The sequence below is a fragment of the Nothoprocta perdicaria genome, unplaced genomic scaffold, assembly GCF_003342845.1.
Source record: "Nothoprocta perdicaria isolate Ctin4 unplaced genomic scaffold, notPer1 scaffold_359, whole genome shotgun sequence".
In the NCBI taxonomy this organism is placed as follows: domain Eukaryota; kingdom Metazoa; phylum Chordata; class Aves; order Tinamiformes; family Tinamidae; genus Nothoprocta; species Nothoprocta perdicaria.
In genome coordinates this window covers 98,685-114,931 of record NW_020455598.1, presented here as the reverse complement: position 1 = coordinate 114,931, position 16,247 = coordinate 98,685, and the positions used below count along the sequence as shown (strand labels likewise).

Genomic DNA, 16,247 nt, shown 5'->3' with positions numbered 1-16,247 from the left:
CTGGGATTCTGGGGTTCATTTCGGCCTGGAGAAGAAAAGGCTGAGGGGGGATCTGATCTGTCTGTGGACACCTCTAAAGAGGGAGTGAGGAGGATGGGGTGGCACTTTTCAGTGGTGGCCAGTGAAAGGACTAGAGGAAAGAGCCACAAACTGAAGCACCTAAAGTTCCACAGGACCTTCAGGGAAAATTTCTTGGCAGTGATGGTCCCTGGCACAGGCTGCCCAGAGAGGTTGTGGAGTCTCCTTCTCTGGAGATGATCAAAACTGGCTTGGATGCAGCCTGTGCCACCTGCTCTAGGCGTCCCTGTGTGTGCAGGGGGTTGGACTAGATGATCTCTGGAGGTCCCTTCCAACCTTAACTGTTCTGTGATTCTGTGATTCTGTGCCATCCCCCTGCATTGTGTGGCAGTGTCCCCTGCCGCCAAGGCGTCGCTGCATCCTCCTCCTCCTCGCAACGCGGCCGCGCTCCCCAGCGAGCGCGTCGCCCTTGCCCTGCGCCCTCCGGACCGCCCCAGGGCCGCGACTTCCCGCCCCGGCGCCCCTCCTTACCCGTGAGGTACACGGCGAACCTGGCGCTGATGTGCTGCACCTGCAGGCTGAGCAAGCACCGCAGGGCCTCGGCGCGGCGCGAGGCGGCGGCGTCGCACGCGTGGTAGTGCAGCACCTCGACCAGGTCGGCCCCTTGGCACGACCTGAGGAGCAGGTTCTTCTTGCGGGCGGTGGCGTCCAGCCTGGCGGGAGCGGGACGAGCTGCAGCGGCGCCTGCCCGGGCTCGCGCCCCGGGGACGCCTTGTCCGCCCCGCAGCCCTGCGCAAGGGACCCCCGGGTCCCCAGCGGCGACGTCCTCGCGAGCGCGGCGCTGGTACCTGAGGGCTTCTCTGAGCTTCTTGCTCTCCTTGTAGTGAAGGAGCCACTTCCACCTGCCGCTGCTGTTGAGCTTCTCCAGCACCTTCATCACCTCCTTCAGTTGCCCTGGGGAAAGAGCAGGAGATGGAGGGTAGCCGAGGGTGGAAAGGGCACCTGGAGCTCTCTGGTCCTCAAAGCAGGGCCAACTTTGTTGTTGAGGACCTTGACTGGGAGAGGTTTGAGTATCTCCCAGGATGGTGACTCAAAATCTCTCTGGGCCACCACCTTTCAACACTCCTGCTGTGAATTTTTGCTCTTAAGAGGAATATCTCTCAGCGCAACTCGTTCCCGTTGTCTCTTGCCCCATCACGGCATCTCCAAGAAGGGCCTGGCTCTGTTTTCCCTCCCTCTTGCTCTTCCCTTTGGCTTCTCCTCTCCAAACTGACCACCCTGGTGCCCCCTGTGCTGCTCGGCCTTCTTGGTGGCCTCTGTGGTACTTGTCCCAGCCTGTTACGGTCTGCGTCAACCTGCCACCCTCCTCACAAACACCAAGTAGAAGGAATAGGAGGATCATCCCTGGGAAAGCAAGAGGATTCCCTACAAGACCCTTCTCTGCTTTTGGGGAGGATCTGGAGGCCACAAACAACTTTCCCCATGGATTTGCCGCTGGGGATCTCCACTGGGAGCTCATGCTGCCCACGTGAATGAGGGGCACTTGGTGACACTCACCCAGCGTGACCGTCTCCAGCACCTCGTCATCCGAGACCACGAAGCCGCCCGTATGGAAGAGCTCCTGGTACGTGCGCCCCGGCAGGTCCTCGGGCTGGTCCAGCCCGGCGAACACCACGTTGGGGCAGTGCTTCAGCCTCAGCAAACACGGCACCTGCTCGAGGCAGAGGGGCTTTGGTCGCCTCTCGCCAGCCCCGCTCCTTGAACTTGTCCCCAGGACACTCATGTCCCCGCAGCCCGACCCAAAGGGGAGACGCGTGATGCCCTGGGGGCCTTCATCACCCGCAGTGAGCTCGGCTTGCGGGAAGCAAAGCCCTCAGCCCTCACCTTGTGGATGTGCGAAGAAATGTCCTCGTTCCTGATGACGACCAGCAGCCGCTCGGCCTCGAGGCGCGGGGCCTTGCAGAAGCTCAGCGGCTCCGTCTCCTTGTGGCCGCCCTCCTCCAGCAAGGCCTGAAACAGAGAGCGCCGGGGGGCGTCAAGCAGCACCCTGATGGCACCACAAGCGCCACGAGACTGAGGGGGACAACACAGCGGGTGCCCCCCGGCCGCCCCCGTCACCTTGGTCCTGGCGAAGAAGGGGTCCTCGCCCGTCTCCACCAGGTAGAAGAGGCCGGCGCGGGCGCTGGCGTCGCGGGCCACGCGGCGCAGGCGGCAGCGCAGGGCGCTGCACAGGGCGGCGATGGTGTCCTCGAAGGCGGGCGGCCGCCGGCGGGGACACGAGGCGCCGGGTGCCGCGGCGGCCCCGCGCGCCGGCCCCGCGCCCGCCCGGCCCCGCAGCACCCGGCCCAGCTCGGCGTACTCGGCGAGGATGAGGGCGATGTCCCCCCGCGCCGCGCGGGGCTCCCCATCATAGCGGAGCTTGCGGAGGTGCCCGGGGGCCGCGTGGCTCCGTGGGCACCGCGTGACACCGGCCGGCCCCGTGGCCGAGGGCAGCAGCGTCACCCGCAAGGGGCTGCGCTGGCCGGGACGCCGCTCGGGCGACCCCGGCACAGCGGAGTCTTTTGGGAAGATGCTCTCAGAGGTAGAAGAGGGTGGTTTCCTGCTCCTCAGGATCTGCTTTAGCTTATAATGGAAGCGGAGACACTCCAGGTCCAGCGTGTCCTGTGTGACCCCCGGGGAAGTCCTCCTAGTCCCCAGCAGTGACCGCAGCAGATGCGAGTGCCGCCCGTGCCGGCCGCATCCCATCTCCGGCTGCCGAGTTCCCGCCGCGTCCCGGTGCCTTCTGGTCACGGTGAAGTTCACGTAGTCCCTGGGGACGCCTCGGTCGTCCGTGATACTGACGTAGGGCGGCTCAGGCTGCCACCAGCGCTGCGGCGCTCCCGGCGACCTCCAGCCCTCGCTGCGCCCGTCCGCCTGCTCCGAGCTCCCCGAGGACACGTCCCAGCTGCTCCCGGCGTCTGCGGCATCCATGGATTTCATGCTGTAGGAAGCCCGGGACGTGCGGAGCTGACAGATGGTCCCTCCAAAGTCCTCCCGGTCTGAGTCGCTGCAGGAGGAGCCGTGCGTGGAGGCCGCGTGTCCCTCCGTGCCGGGGAACCACTTTGCTCCCAGCAGCGCATCCGAAACATCCGTGGTGTCACAGAGCTCCGGTGACGTCTCCCGGCGGGTCCGGAGCAGCGTCTCCAGAAAGGAGGGAATGGGGGTGGCTCCGTGTGCGCGCTCCGGGACGGCGAGCGCGCTGGGCTCCCCGAGCAGCACGAGGGGCGCCGGGCAGGCGGCAGCGGCGCCGCTGCGGCCGCCGGCTGCCTCACAGCTCCCTGCGCGGCGCCGGGCGCCCGGCTGCTCCTGGGACACGGAGCCGGGGTTCGGGCACCGTCCCGCGGGGGACGCGCGCTCCGGGGTCCGTGCTCTGGAGTCCATGGGCGGCTCGGGGCCACACGGATCTGCCCCGTGTCCGTGCTGGGCTGCAGGAGGTGCCGCGCATGGGTCGCCATCTCGGCACTCTCCCGCGTCCAACGTCCCCATCCCTCCTGCCAAGGAGGCGCCGGGAGATTCCGGGCGGTCACAACGGGAGCTCTCAGCTCCACGTGGCGCATCCCGGTGTCCGGCCCCCGGCACCTCGCTGCCTTCGGGGCTCGATTCCTGGGCGCCCGGCGAAGCGCCGTGAGCACCCGAGTCCCCTCCGTGCCCCGACAAAAGGCAGCCGGGTCCCCCTGGGACACTCGGTGACGGAGCTGGCGTGGATGTCCCCGGAGCGGGACACTCTGGGGGTGCCCCCGCATCTGCTGCTCCATCCGGGGGAGCCCCGTGGACGGGGCTGGAGCCGAGTGCTGCCGGCAGCGGTGCCCTCGCTGGCGGCGTCTCCCTGCCCTCGTGCTCTGCGTCCCCGCCGCCGCCTTCAGAACACGCTAAAGCACCAGGCCCCGGCAGCCCGCGTTCATATTCCGAGTCTTCCTTCTCTTTCTTTTCCTCCTCTGCCTCTTCCTCCTCTCCTTCCCGGTCTCCTGAGGGATGCTGTGATTCCCTCCCTTCTCCGCCAGCTCCCTCTGGCCTCGTGTCGCTGGGATAAACTTCCAAAGGCTCCGAATTGTGGAGGGGCTGCGGCCCCTGCTCAACACGTCCGCCCGGGGGCCCGGGACAGCCGCTCTCCAGGGGATCCGGGCGGCCGCTCCGGGCAGCCCTGCCGGCACCCAGGGCTCCAACTTGCGGCTTTTCCCCCCTGGCCAGTGTGGACGGGGACTCGCTGGGATCACCGAGCTCCTCCGAAGGGCCGGGGGCGACCGCAGGGTCCAGCGGTCCCTCACCGGGAGGCTCCTCCTGAAATGACACCATTCGGAGGCTAAATTTCCCAGGAGACAAGTGCGGGAAGCAAAAGGCATGGGCAGGATCACAGGTACTTTAAATATTCACTTCTCATGAGTATCAATCCTTAGGGGGATTAGTTTAGATTAGCCTCAAAATTTGGGCTGGAAATAGGTCTGCAGAGACTGTTTGAATTTTACCCAAATCCCGACCATCCATAGACCACGGAAACTGCAGAAATTCATTACAAATAACTAGAGTGAGCTATTAATTAATCTCACTGGGGGAGAAAGGGGAAAGTCACAAGCAGTGACTACAAAATGCGTGGGGAGAGCCCTGCAAGCCGGCGAACCCCCCTGAGCAGCCCAGGGCACAGGGAGGCTCCCAAGTCCCGGCCCCAGGGTGTTTGCGATCCCTCTCCATCCCGGGTTATGCATCCACGTGGAGCCCCTGCTCCTTGGATGCGGTTTCTCCCGGAGCTCCGGACAAGGCTGAGCTCTTACCGGAGTGGCAGGCGCCTCTTCCGCCGCCGGGCTGCTCTCACGGGCACGAGTGGAGAGGGAAGGGCTCTCGGGATGGCTTGTGGATGATGGCTCCTCCACGCAGGGCAGCTCCCCTACAGAAGAAGACACCGTGCTATCCACGAGGCCCTGGGCGCCGTCTGAGTCCGTCTGCGAGTCTGCAGGGCTCTGCTCCGTGCAAAAAGGTCCCTGGGATCGTGCGCCGGGCTTGGGCAAGCTGGGCAGGCGGTCGGGGTCCGACTGGGAGTCTGCAGGACACGTCTCCAACCCAAAACCGTCCTCGCTGTCGTCACTCAACTCCAGAAAGTCCCCCGTGCTGTTTATTGACACGAACTTCTTGGGGTTGCTGTGCTCCACCACCTTCCTGGTGCTGCTCAGGAGCTTGCTGGGCTTGCTGTAGAAGAGAGCCACCCACATGTGAAGGATCAGCTTCGTTTCCTCCACGTCGTCGGGCAGGTCGGAGTCCCAGGGCCTGGAAGGGAAAGAAAACAGAGCCTGAGAGGTCCTCGTCCTCCCTCCAGCTCACGCAGCACGAGCTGGCTCGTCCCCGGGCTCCCCGCAACGCTCAGCGAGGCTGTAAACGCTCCCCTGCATCCACAGATCACTTGTTGGTTTTGACCTGTTTGGAGCACAAGAAGAAAAGACAGAAACTTGTGACCACAAATGAGCATTTGGCTCCCTGCCCCTGGAAGGCACCAGAGTTTGGACGTGACAGAGCTGGAGGGGACAAAAAGGCATTACCCAGCAAAAGCAGAGCCGAAAGGCGGGGGCACAAGGGCTCACAGAATCGCAGAAGGGTTGAGGTTGGAAGGGACCTCCAGAGATCATCTAGTCCAACCCCTTCACACGCAGGGTCACCTAGAGCAGGTGGCACAGGCTGCATGCAAGCGGGTTTTGAAGATCCCCAGAGAAGGAGACTCCACAGCCTCCTTGCGCAGCCTGTGCCAGGGCTCTGTCACTCTCACTGCTAAGAAATTTTTCCTTAAGTTCCTGTGGAATTCTGGTGCTTCAATCTGTGGCCATACGGCTCCTGGTATATGGCTACATGGCCCTCTTTACGGCTCCGGGCAGCTGGACTTACCCATGTAGGGCACGGATGACGGTCTTCTCCAGGGCGTCCCGGGTGTACCTGCTGTCCAGGCTGAAGAGGTAGCCGGCCTCGCAGCGGCACGTCACGGTGACGGAGCCGCCGCAGCGCCGCACCGTGTGCGTCCGGGCGAAGTTGTCCGTGGGGCCGCCGCTCTGCCGTGGGTGGAAGGGCAGCCCCTGCCCCACGGGCGGCCCCGGGCGGCCGCTCCTGGGCCCGTTCCGGGCGGCCCAGGCCGTGGGATGCGGCGTTCCCCTGGGATGCGGTGGCTTCCTCGCGTGCTCGGGCATCTGCGAGGCGTACGAGTGCTCGGAGCAGATGAAGGAGGGCCTGGTCACCTCGGGCTCCTGAGCCTCGTGGAGCTTCGCAGCGCTGGGGCTTGGGTTGCTCTTCTTGCTGGAAACGCCTGGACTTTTCTCCCTGGAAATCGGGCCTGAGTCCTTTTTTAAATCCGTTTTTCCGGCGGGTTTTTCCAGCTTGTGGTTGGGCGAGGTGCCCGCGGTGGCCAGCCGGTCCACTCGGTGGTACTCGTGGTCGAACGCCGAGCGCGACGGCCGGGGCCTGCGATGGCCCCGCGGCTCCGTCGCGGCGCCGCAGGCGGCAGGGACAAGTTCAGGGATGCAGGAACCCAGCGCCAGGTCGGCCAGCAGGTTCAGCGCGTGCGACTCGTAGTTGTTCCCTTGCAGATCCACGTCCTCGGCAGGATAAATCCCACTCACGACACTCGACGCTCCAAGATCTTTGCCGAGGGTCTCGCTCGGCAGGATGGAGATTGACTCCTTGGGCTCTGCAAGAAAGGTGGAGGATCAACAAGGGCCCCAAACGAAGGTTGTCATTAGCAGCTAATGAACAAATGACTTTAGGAGATGCCCTGTGGCACTCACAACCTCCTCTGTGTTCAACGGGCTCAGGTCAACAGGACAAAGGGGTTTCTCCAACAGGGATTTGTTGTATTTAAGAAAACTCCATGGTCATGTTGACCATGGTCCACGGTTCTCCAAGGAACCCAGAGTGAGCAAAATTCCCTTGGCCTCCATGCACAGGGTAATTTGGCCAGGAAGGGGAAATGCCAGTGCAACAGAAGGTATTTTTAAGTGTTTCCCTAAGCCTTTTTCTTGCCTTTCTGCTTTTTATCTGAAGATTTGCACAAACAGAAAAACCCTGTGCTGTGCTTTTGGCAAACCACAGAGTTACAGGAAGAAAATCCTCTAAAACACAGAGAAAAGTCAATCTGTTCTCATGCCTCCCTTTGCACGTCTTCCTAGGAGCACAAGCTGCCCCTGGGCTGTACTGCATGAGGAGTGCAAAATTCTGGGGTCTCTAAAAGGCAGCCAGAGCAGAGAAAATAAATATTTATGGAGATTTGAGGGTTAAAAAAAACCTTGCCATGGTGACCACATTCATAAAATAAATATGAAGTTATGAAGGAACGAGCAAACTGAGCCACAGGGCAAACTCAGCCTTCAAAGCCTCCTCTTCCTCTGCCCGGAAGGGAGAAAAGCTGGAGGTGGCTCTGGAAGAGGACAGCAAAGCGCATGTGTGAGAAAACAGGGCAAATTAGCCCCAAAATGGCTCTCCTTTTCCAGTGTTTAGTTTGGCACCATGATAGTGGCTTCTAGACGCTGCACTTGGGGCTTCTCCGGGGCCTTTTTGGTCTGTCTGTGAAGCGTGTGACCCTTCTTTAAAAAGCCACTGGATTTATAACGTCATGGGCTACAAATCCAGGTGGATCTTGGCCGTGAGCTGCCTCTTTCCAAGCGCAGCCACTAAAACCAGGTGGTTTCAGCTCTCCCAGCCGTTTGCCAAGGATGCAAACAGAGGGAAGGGGAAAGAAACAGGGAAAGATCCTTGGGGTTTGTGCAGCCCCGGCTGGGGACATTGCTGATCACCACGGTGGAGATGTCCAAGGAGAACCCTGTGCTTACCCCTTTCCTCTTGATTTTTGGCTTGAGGCTTCGAGGGGCTTTTTACCATCTTCTTCTTCAGTGGCTTTGTGGCTGCCTGAGCGCTAGGAGCCTTCCTCCCATTGGGTTTCTTCAGCTTCTTCGCTCTCTTTGCTTCCCCTGTAGGGCTGCTGGTTGCCTCCTGCAGCGGCTCGGCCTGCGTTTTGTGCACAAATTCTGCAGACAGGACCTCTGCACCTGGGACAAGGGACAGAAAAGGCGGGGGTTGGTTTTGAGACGTTATTTAAATTTGAAAGCAAGGCCCAAGAGATGGGAGAACAGGAAGCGCTTATTAAAAATTAAAACTTCTTTAGCTCATTAAGACCCTGCCCTGTTGACCTCCAAGATGGGATCTCCTGGGATGTGGCTCCTTCCTGTCACCCTGGTGCCCTCAAAGGGAAGGGCTCAGAGTAGGTTTGTGTTAAGAGAGGGTGTTTGGTTATCTAGACAACCTGCAACAACCACGGATGAGCAGCTACTCCTTTCCTGAGATGCTGACAGTCCTCGGAGAAGGGAAGGGACAACCACAACCCAGCAGAGCTGCCTGCAATGCAAAGGACGATCGCACTGAGTTTCTCCCCAATTTTACAGCACTAACCTCTTTTCCTCCTGTGTGGAAACTGCAAATTGGCCAATTTGAGCATGGGCTCACTGGGACTGGCCGCGAGTCCCGGCTTCTTCGGAAAAGCGAAGTTGATTTTTTTCTTCTTGGTCGCTTTCCTGTTTCTGCTGCCGTCCCCCACGGGATGAATTTGCATCTTGAGGGGGGACCACTTCTTCCTGCTGCTGCTCACGATGGCTCGGCTGGATTTCCTCTTGCTCTGCTGCACCCGCAGCTTGCCGGCCGAGGTGACATCTGCCGTGGTCCCTTTGCCACCCTGGGTCAGGCCCGCAGCAGCTTTGGGGGCTTCATTCCCGACCTGCAGGGCTGTCACGTTGGGAGGAACAGGATCCAGTGGCGCCACTAAAGAGAAGTCCACGTTACAAACAGCTTCCGAGCTGCAGCAAAGGGACTGAGCGGCGCCGGCCAAGCAACCCAGAGCAGCTGAGATTTCCAGGGAATAGCTGCTGGGATCGGAGAGGTAATGCCGCAGCTGGGAAAAGGACTGCTCGGAGCATTTGGTAAGGGGATTAGTACCTTCCTCCTCGGCTGGTGACAGGAGAGAAGAAAGGGGAGCTGGGTTGGGTTGGCCAGAGGTAGGCTGTGCATTTTGCTCAAGTTTGGCAAATTCCTGGAAGTGCTGTTTGATTCGTGCGCCGGTGCTGACGGGCTCCCTGTGTGAGGACTTGGTGGCTTTCTGCACGGCGTACTGAAGCCCAGGCAAAACTGAGGCTATTTTCAAAGAGATGTCACCCTCTTCCTTTTCAGCTTTTGGGTCTTGTTTGTCAGCTGGGAAAGGAAAAGAAACAGAGTTTTACTCATGTTAAAAAAGAGATTCAGTTCCTCAAACCGCCTTGCCACTGCACACTAACAGAATGCAAAAATGTAGGAAAAAGACCCATGAGGCAACCTCCAAAAACAGCAGCCCCAGGGACAGCGTCCTCGTGGGATGGATGTTTGTAATCGCTGCAGGCACAGAGGAAGTGGGAGTAAGAAGTGGGTTAAACCAAGATGAGCGACTGATGTTTTATCAGCCAGCCCCTTTCTCCAAGAAATTAAAGGATTTTTAAATGTCCCCTCCTGCTGACGTTTCTAGAGAAACCCACCGTTCATGACAGGCAAAATCCGGAAGAAAATATATACCTGTTTTTGACTTGTCCACATTTAGGGCTGCCCAGACAGGCAGTTTACACCACGAGTGTATTCAGATCTCTTGTGCTTTTCCTGTTCCTCCATTTCCACCTTCCGCAAGCACAAGTGGAAGCAGCACCAAGAGCCGGGGCTGAGCAAGGCCAAGCAGCAGAGATGCCTGGATAGCATCACGGATAAGGAGGAGCAACCCCTGGATGATCCTGCTGGAAGCAGCTGGGCTTCACCATTGATTTCAGCAGGATCAACCTGCTACTGCTGACAGCACAGAGGGTTTTTCATGTTTTGGACCTGGCCACTCCATGGGTTAAGCTCCGATGCGGATGTGTTTTTGGCTGCAGGGGCAGGCAGGTTTCCTGTGCTCGCCCTACATTGCTGCACGGGAAGGCAGCAGCTTCCAAGGCTGCTGCTTTTGAAACATTATCCGTGATTCAGAGCCGCGCTGAGCGACTTTGTGTCCATCCATCACCCCTTTCTGCACCTCCACGGTGCCCTGGCCATCTCCACGCGCAGCCTTTCCTGCCCACTGACTCCTGCAGGGCTCTGCTTGGGCTGCGGGGGAAGGAGAAGCCCTCACGCATACGGGGTTTGCAATCCCAGCGGGAAAAGCTCTTGGAAACGGGGCCGGCAGTCGGGCGTGCACGCATGTGCAGGCGTCCTGCTCCCAGGAGCATCTGGAAGCTGTTAACGCTGCAGCTCGTGTCACGGCGCAGCGCAGGGTGCTTCCTCACCCCTTCCTCCCGCTCCGGCCTCTTCCCAGCTGTTTTCCAGTCGCCTGGAATTGGCCTCCTCTTTCACCTTCCCACCGGCTGCCCAGGCTCTGTCCTCGCTGTCTCCTCCCTGCTCCTTTCCTCACCTGGTCTCCCTCTCCTCCCATGCTGATATCCAGCCTCGCTCTTGACCCCTGTGCTTGAATTCACGGAATCTCAACATCTACGTGGCCAGATCCCTCCTCCAGCCTGGTCTCCACACGCGTCCTCCTCTTCCTCACTCAAATCTAGGGCTTAATTCAGACCTCACAGCAAGGACTCACTAGCTGCTACACTCAGCACAGAGAGCCGGTCCCTGCAGGGACTGTCCTGTCATCATTCTGCAGAGGTGCTTGTTGCTCTGCTGTCCCTAGCGAAGCAGCTCAGGAAGTTATCAGAGCAACACAAGGTACCACAAGGTAAGTTCCTGAACTCTGGCTGTCTGAATTCAGGCCTCAAAGAGCAGCCCCCACTGCTCAGCCGCATCTTCTCCCCACTTACTAGCCTGCTTCTCGTGCAGGTTGCTGATGGAAAACAGAGTTTGCAGTTGGAGGGCAAACAACGGCAAAGGCCAAAGTGATCCAGACGTTCTGGATGGTCCTCTCTGCTCTCCTGGTGATTTTCTCTTCCAGGCAGGACACGTGTCACATAGGGCTGCATGGGCAGCGCAGGTTGTTGCACTCATGCACACCCAGATGGACGAAAATACCAGTGTGTGTTGGCATAAATAGTCTCAATGGGATAAATGACTCAACGGGAAGCGGGCCAGGAATTACGTGGAGCACAGGGGCCCTGCTCATGCTGGGGATTTGCGAGGTTCCGAGAACTCCTGAGGGAGCAGGTTGGTTGAGGTTGGCAGGGACCCCCAGGGCTCCCCCAGCGCAGCCCCTGCTCCAGTAGGGACACCCAGAGCACGGGGCACCCGGGCGCATCCCGGCGCGCTGGCAGATCTGCAGAGCAGGAGCCTCCGCAGCCTCCCTGGGCAGCCTGGGCCAGGGCTCGGGCACCCTCCCACCAAACAAGCTCTTCCTCACGGCCACGTGGAGCTGCCTGCGCTGCAGCTTGGCCCCAGGGCCCCTTGGCCTGCCACTGGCCACCACCCACAAGAGCTTGGCCCTTCCTCCCTCCATCCTCCCCTCGGCTGCTTGCACACACTGACCAGCTCCCCTCTCGGCCTCCTCTTCTCCAGCTCAACAGGCCCCGCTCGCTCGGCCTCTCCTCACACCACAGCTGCTCCAGGCCCTTCCTCAGCCCTGTCGCTCTGCGCTGGCCCCTCTCCAGAAGCTCCACGTCCCTCTTGTCCTGGGGAGCCCAGAGCTGCCCCCAGTGCTCCAGGTTTGGCCTCCCCAGAGCTGAGCAGAGGGGCAGGATCCCCTCCCTGCCCTGCTGCCAACGTCCTCCTGATGCAGCCAGGAGCCCATTGGCCTCCTTGGCCACGAGGGCTCTGCTGCCTCATGGTTAACTTGTCAACCAGGACTCCCAAATCCCTTTCCAAAAGAGGGAGCTCATGGATAAAGAGCCGATGGATACAGAGAGAATAGGTGGCGACTGCAGCAGACGCTGAAACTCACCTTCATTTCGAGACCTGCAGGTTCAAACCTGCAGCCTTTACTCGCTGCCTCCGTGTTCGCTCAGTCCCTCTGCCCGAGTCAGCAGGGGGAAAATGGGACCCACATCCAAACGGAGGGAGCAATGTCCCTTCCCCATCCCTTCTCCCTGGTCCCTACGCCAGCAGGCACCCTTCCCTCGTTATCCCAGCAGAAATCCCTTCACTTGTTTAGGGCGGGCTCTTCTCCTGCTGTTTAGGCCATGGTGTCAGCACAGGGCGCAGCAAGCGCACGGTGTCGTCTTGCCCCCTTCCACATGGGACCAGGGAGCCAAAAAGCAGCTGAGAGGGGGAAAGGGGCTTGTTCTGCACCTGCATGAGCTTCCAGTTCCAAACACAGCTGTTCCCAATGCCTGAAGTGACGGGTTGAGACGTGAGGACCTGGGTTTAGAGCAGCGTAGCCACAGAGCTGGCTCCAATCTCCCCTCAGGGCCTCCTTGAGCTCCCCCTTGCATGAAAGCTCCGGGCAGCTGAGCAGAGAATCTGGCTCTTGAGGCCCACGAGGAGGATTCTGCACCCAAAACCCAGGGCCTGCAGCCAGCGAAGCGGCGAGATCGAACCTACCTTGCAGACCCACCTCCCGCGATGAGGCAAACAGGAACAGGGCCAGGAGGCTGACAGGCTCCTCGGGGTCAAATGCTGCAAAAACAAGAAGGTTTCGTTCAGGGGGAGCGTGGCCACCCTGCCTTTCCACACCAGAGCAGGAGATGGCATCCCACGTACTGGTTTCCACGTGGCCACGTCTTACCGTCGTCTCGCGTCAGGGCAGTGGACGTGAGCAGGATGAGGGCGCCTCGGTCTTGTAAATATTTGATGATTGCCTAGAACAAACACGTGTAGAGTTAGAACAACTTCTCCCTTCCCTCCTCAGGTAAACTTCATATCGCTTGGCAGGACTGATAACAGGCACTGAGTGATGGCAAAGAGGCAGTGACAGCAGCAGCTTGTGCCCTGCTGAGGAGGCCAGCGGGCAGTTTACTGGACTCCATTCAGTCCACACCAGTTCCATCAACTGGGACCAGTAACCCAGAGAAGGGATTGTTCATTTATGCTGTTATTCAGCTCTCAAAATCCTCTCACCTCTTCCTGAAGTTTTGTTTGTTTCTGAACTTGTTTCTGTTTCTTTAGGCCAAGCAGCTGCAATTAATGAATGGATCACAGAATGGTTGAGGTTGGAAGGGACCTCTAGAGATCATCTAGTCAACCAAGAAGGTGACTCCACAATGTCCCTGTTCCAGGGCTCTGTCACCCTCACAGGAAAGAAGTTCTTAAATGAACAAGGATAATAATTTTAGTGCCTTCCATTCAGAAGCTTCCAGGTACCTTGGCCGGAATACAGCTCATCCCTACAAGGGGAGGCTTTTTCCAGCAGGAAAAGCAAAGCTGGACTCTCCAGCCTCTGAGAAAACAACCAATTGTGCCAGCCACGAGCCCAGCTAAAGTTCAATCCGTGCAGCTTCTTCATAGCAGCAGCAGCATCCATAAATATGTGGAAAAAACCACATTTGCTGAGTCTACGAAGCTCCCACGGTGCCATCTCAAAGCTGGAAGCTCAAAGGACACACACATTTCTTGAGGCTTTTCCTGTGTTTGGCTGTTTTCTGATGCCTCATCTCATACCTTTTGTGACGGATACGCTCCTTTCCCAGCTCATCCTGGCCTGTTCCTTACATGCAGCCCTGTTTTGKTGCTGACCACCAGCRACCGATCKAATTCTGGCAGGCGCCATCGTCCTGATTTCTGTTCTCACTGAGACTTAACAAAAACAGTCCTCWAGGCTGCRTCGTAAACAGGGAGATAAGGCCGACACACTAACCTAAGTCTTTGAAGTTAAAAATACGACTACAAGCCAATCATCTTATTCCATAAATACTCGGACAGCCTGAGAGCCYCTTTGWGCTCTCCTGACMYRGCTGYGGCCTGCACACCAGGATCTCCCCTTGGGCAGGGACGCCTCTCAAGGTTACTCCTCGAGGTTCCTCGAGAGATCTTCCTTKCCAYCRCAGATTTGTGGTAAGTGAATATAGCGCGCTTTCTTTCTTTCTTTCTTCCTTGCTTGCTCTCTCTCTCTCTTTCTTTAACTTTACTTTGTAACATAAGCACCCTCATTCATAAACCGTTGACCAGGTCTGGGACTAGGATTGGATTCCGCCGCACCCAGACTCCTCTCAGAAGGAGCCTGGAAAGCAAGGGGGTCCAATCTGAACGTCGTGACCCAACGGGAGGGTATCCCAAGATAATCCTGTATTATCTTGTGCCTCCATGTAGTAAATAATAGAGTGATCTTGCCATAGAATCTCGTGAAATCATTATTATACTAATAAATCATACTGTTAGTTCTCTTATTTGAGTGAAGTGCATTTTGTCACTCGCCCCTGCCACCACTCGTTCTGTGACACCTTTGTGTGGGCCAAGGTGCCTTTCCTCACGCGGGGCTCCTTCCTCCATGAAGATGCTTCTTTTCAGGAAACTCGTAGGAACCGAATAACTTCAGGGCTTCCAATCCTCCCTGAAACTTGGCTGATCCCAGCTGACACGTTCAGCCACGACAGATTTCACAGCCAGAAATGGAGCCAGTCTCCTCCTCCAGTGACAAATGAACAACTTTGGAAATTGTGAACAACTTGAGGGCAATATTCACTCTTCAGGACAGCAGCTCCCTGCTTCAGTTGTCTCAAGCCAGCACAGTAGAAGAGATAAAAGCCAAAATCTCCGCTGTGTAAATCCAGCCCAGTGAAATAGCTGTGGTTTCCCACAGTGGATCAGCTTTCAAGAATGTCAGGAGGAAAATCAAACCGAGAGCGGAGGGAAGTCACCTCACACCAATGGTGCTGCTGGATTCGGGCAGCCCCAGCGCTCCCCGGGCTCCCTTTCACTCTCAATCCTGAAAGTGAAAGGATATTCCCCTTCTAGGCACTTTTGGGAGCTGTCACGGAAGCACATTCACCCACCGGGCACTCGAGAGTGTGTTATGGCGTGGGAGGAATCATTCTGCTTCCTCACTGAAACGTAGGAGATGTTTTAATCCAGCTCCATGTGTGTAAGAAGGTTGGGAAACCTCAAGGAAACAATGCACCTCCTGGCTTCCAAAGCCAAATTGCTCCTGGCCGTGAGTCAACCCTGTTGTTTTCCAGGGATTCTGGCTCTCTGAGGCTCGTTGGGATGCAGGATCAGAGCCTCCGCAGACTCCAAGGATGAGCTGCACCCCGGGGGCTTCACGGTGGCACATCAGGGATCGCAGCCAGTTGATCCCTCAGAGTCATCAGGAGTCGTGGCCATCACACAGGGAGCAGAAAGAGCTCAGTGTGCTGGAAAAAAACCTCCTTGGATAATATAGGGCACAGTCCTTGGGATGAGGAGTGAATTCCCCTCCTGAGCCAGGATAAATCTCAGCATCTCAGATGCCTCAAAGCACAAGAGCTTTCAGCAGTGCAGCTGGGAGCATCTAGCTGAGTGGGTGCTATTTTTCAGCACCCAAGTCACAGCTTGTCCCTTTTGTTCAGTCATTATTTAGCGTTGTGCTAAATAACTGTGGGGTTTGGCTCCTGCTTTCTTGATAAATAAAATCCCATGCAGCCCTTGCAAACTATGCCTGTTTGCAATGCAATGGGAAAACTCATTAATAATGACAATTTAATATAAAAATCTCCTCTGGCCTAAAAAGAGCCACCAAAGAGGCTTGCTTGGTATAAAGCTCAGTGCATCATTCTCCTCACTCCAGATCAGCTCACAGCAGTGACCCTCAGCTAACAGTTTACATATAGAACATTTAAACTATGCCTGTGAATAACAAAGCATAAAAATAATACTTAAAGCAGGGAAATTTGTTCCACTTAGTGTTCAAAAGCTGTGAATAACATTCCCTAAAGTTCAACGGGCTGCTTAAATATCTTTTAAAAAAAAACTTTCCTCCTGTGACAAATCGAGAATTTACAGTTCTTACCAAGTCTTTCTCCTTCAGGTTTTGTAATAATTCATCCATTTTATGTTGCTCCTTATTGGATATTTCCACTTCATACAGGCTGAAGTAAATGCCTTGAAAACACACTGCAGGCAAAACACAGAGAATCTGATGTTAAAAAAGAGCAAGTCTTAGATGAACCCTGAATGAGCTCTCGTGAGAGGGAGAGGAGAGTGCAGGAGGTAGAAAAATTGTGGGTTTTTTTCAAAGGATGGTTATCAAAATCTCTTACACTGGTACACGAGTTCATATCACAGGAAATGTTTCCTATCTCACGAGTGCAGCTTGCAAAAGGGATTTAATTGATGCT

At 57.3% G+C, this 16,247-nt stretch overlaps 1 protein-coding gene across 1 annotated transcript in view; it reads right to left on the bottom strand.

The window, feature by feature from the left end:
• Positions 1 to 16,247, bottom strand: part of FAM208B (family with sequence similarity 208 member B) — a 28,675-nt gene that overhangs the window by 298 nt on the left and 12,130 nt on the right. Inside the window, exons 11-23 of the mRNA XM_026044328.1 lie at positions 15,920 to 16,023; positions 12,725 to 12,797; positions 12,541 to 12,615; positions 8,470 to 9,261; positions 7,854 to 8,069; positions 5,923 to 6,715; positions 4,824 to 5,313; positions 4,209 to 4,335; positions 2,137 to 3,548; positions 1,903 to 2,028; positions 1,576 to 1,729; positions 867 to 972; positions 550 to 731 (exon numbers count right to left, since the gene is read on the bottom strand). Coding sequence (XP_025900113.1) covers positions 550 to 731; positions 867 to 972; positions 1,576 to 1,729; positions 1,903 to 2,028; positions 2,137 to 3,548; positions 4,209 to 4,335; positions 4,824 to 5,313; positions 5,923 to 6,715; positions 7,854 to 8,069; positions 8,470 to 9,261; positions 12,541 to 12,615; positions 12,725 to 12,797; positions 15,920 to 16,023 — 4,650 coding nt within the window. The remainder of the gene's footprint in view (positions 1 to 549; positions 732 to 866; positions 973 to 1,575; positions 1,730 to 1,902; positions 2,029 to 2,136; positions 3,549 to 4,208; positions 4,336 to 4,823; positions 5,314 to 5,922; positions 6,716 to 7,853; positions 8,070 to 8,469; positions 9,262 to 12,540; positions 12,616 to 12,724; positions 12,798 to 15,919; positions 16,024 to 16,247) is intronic.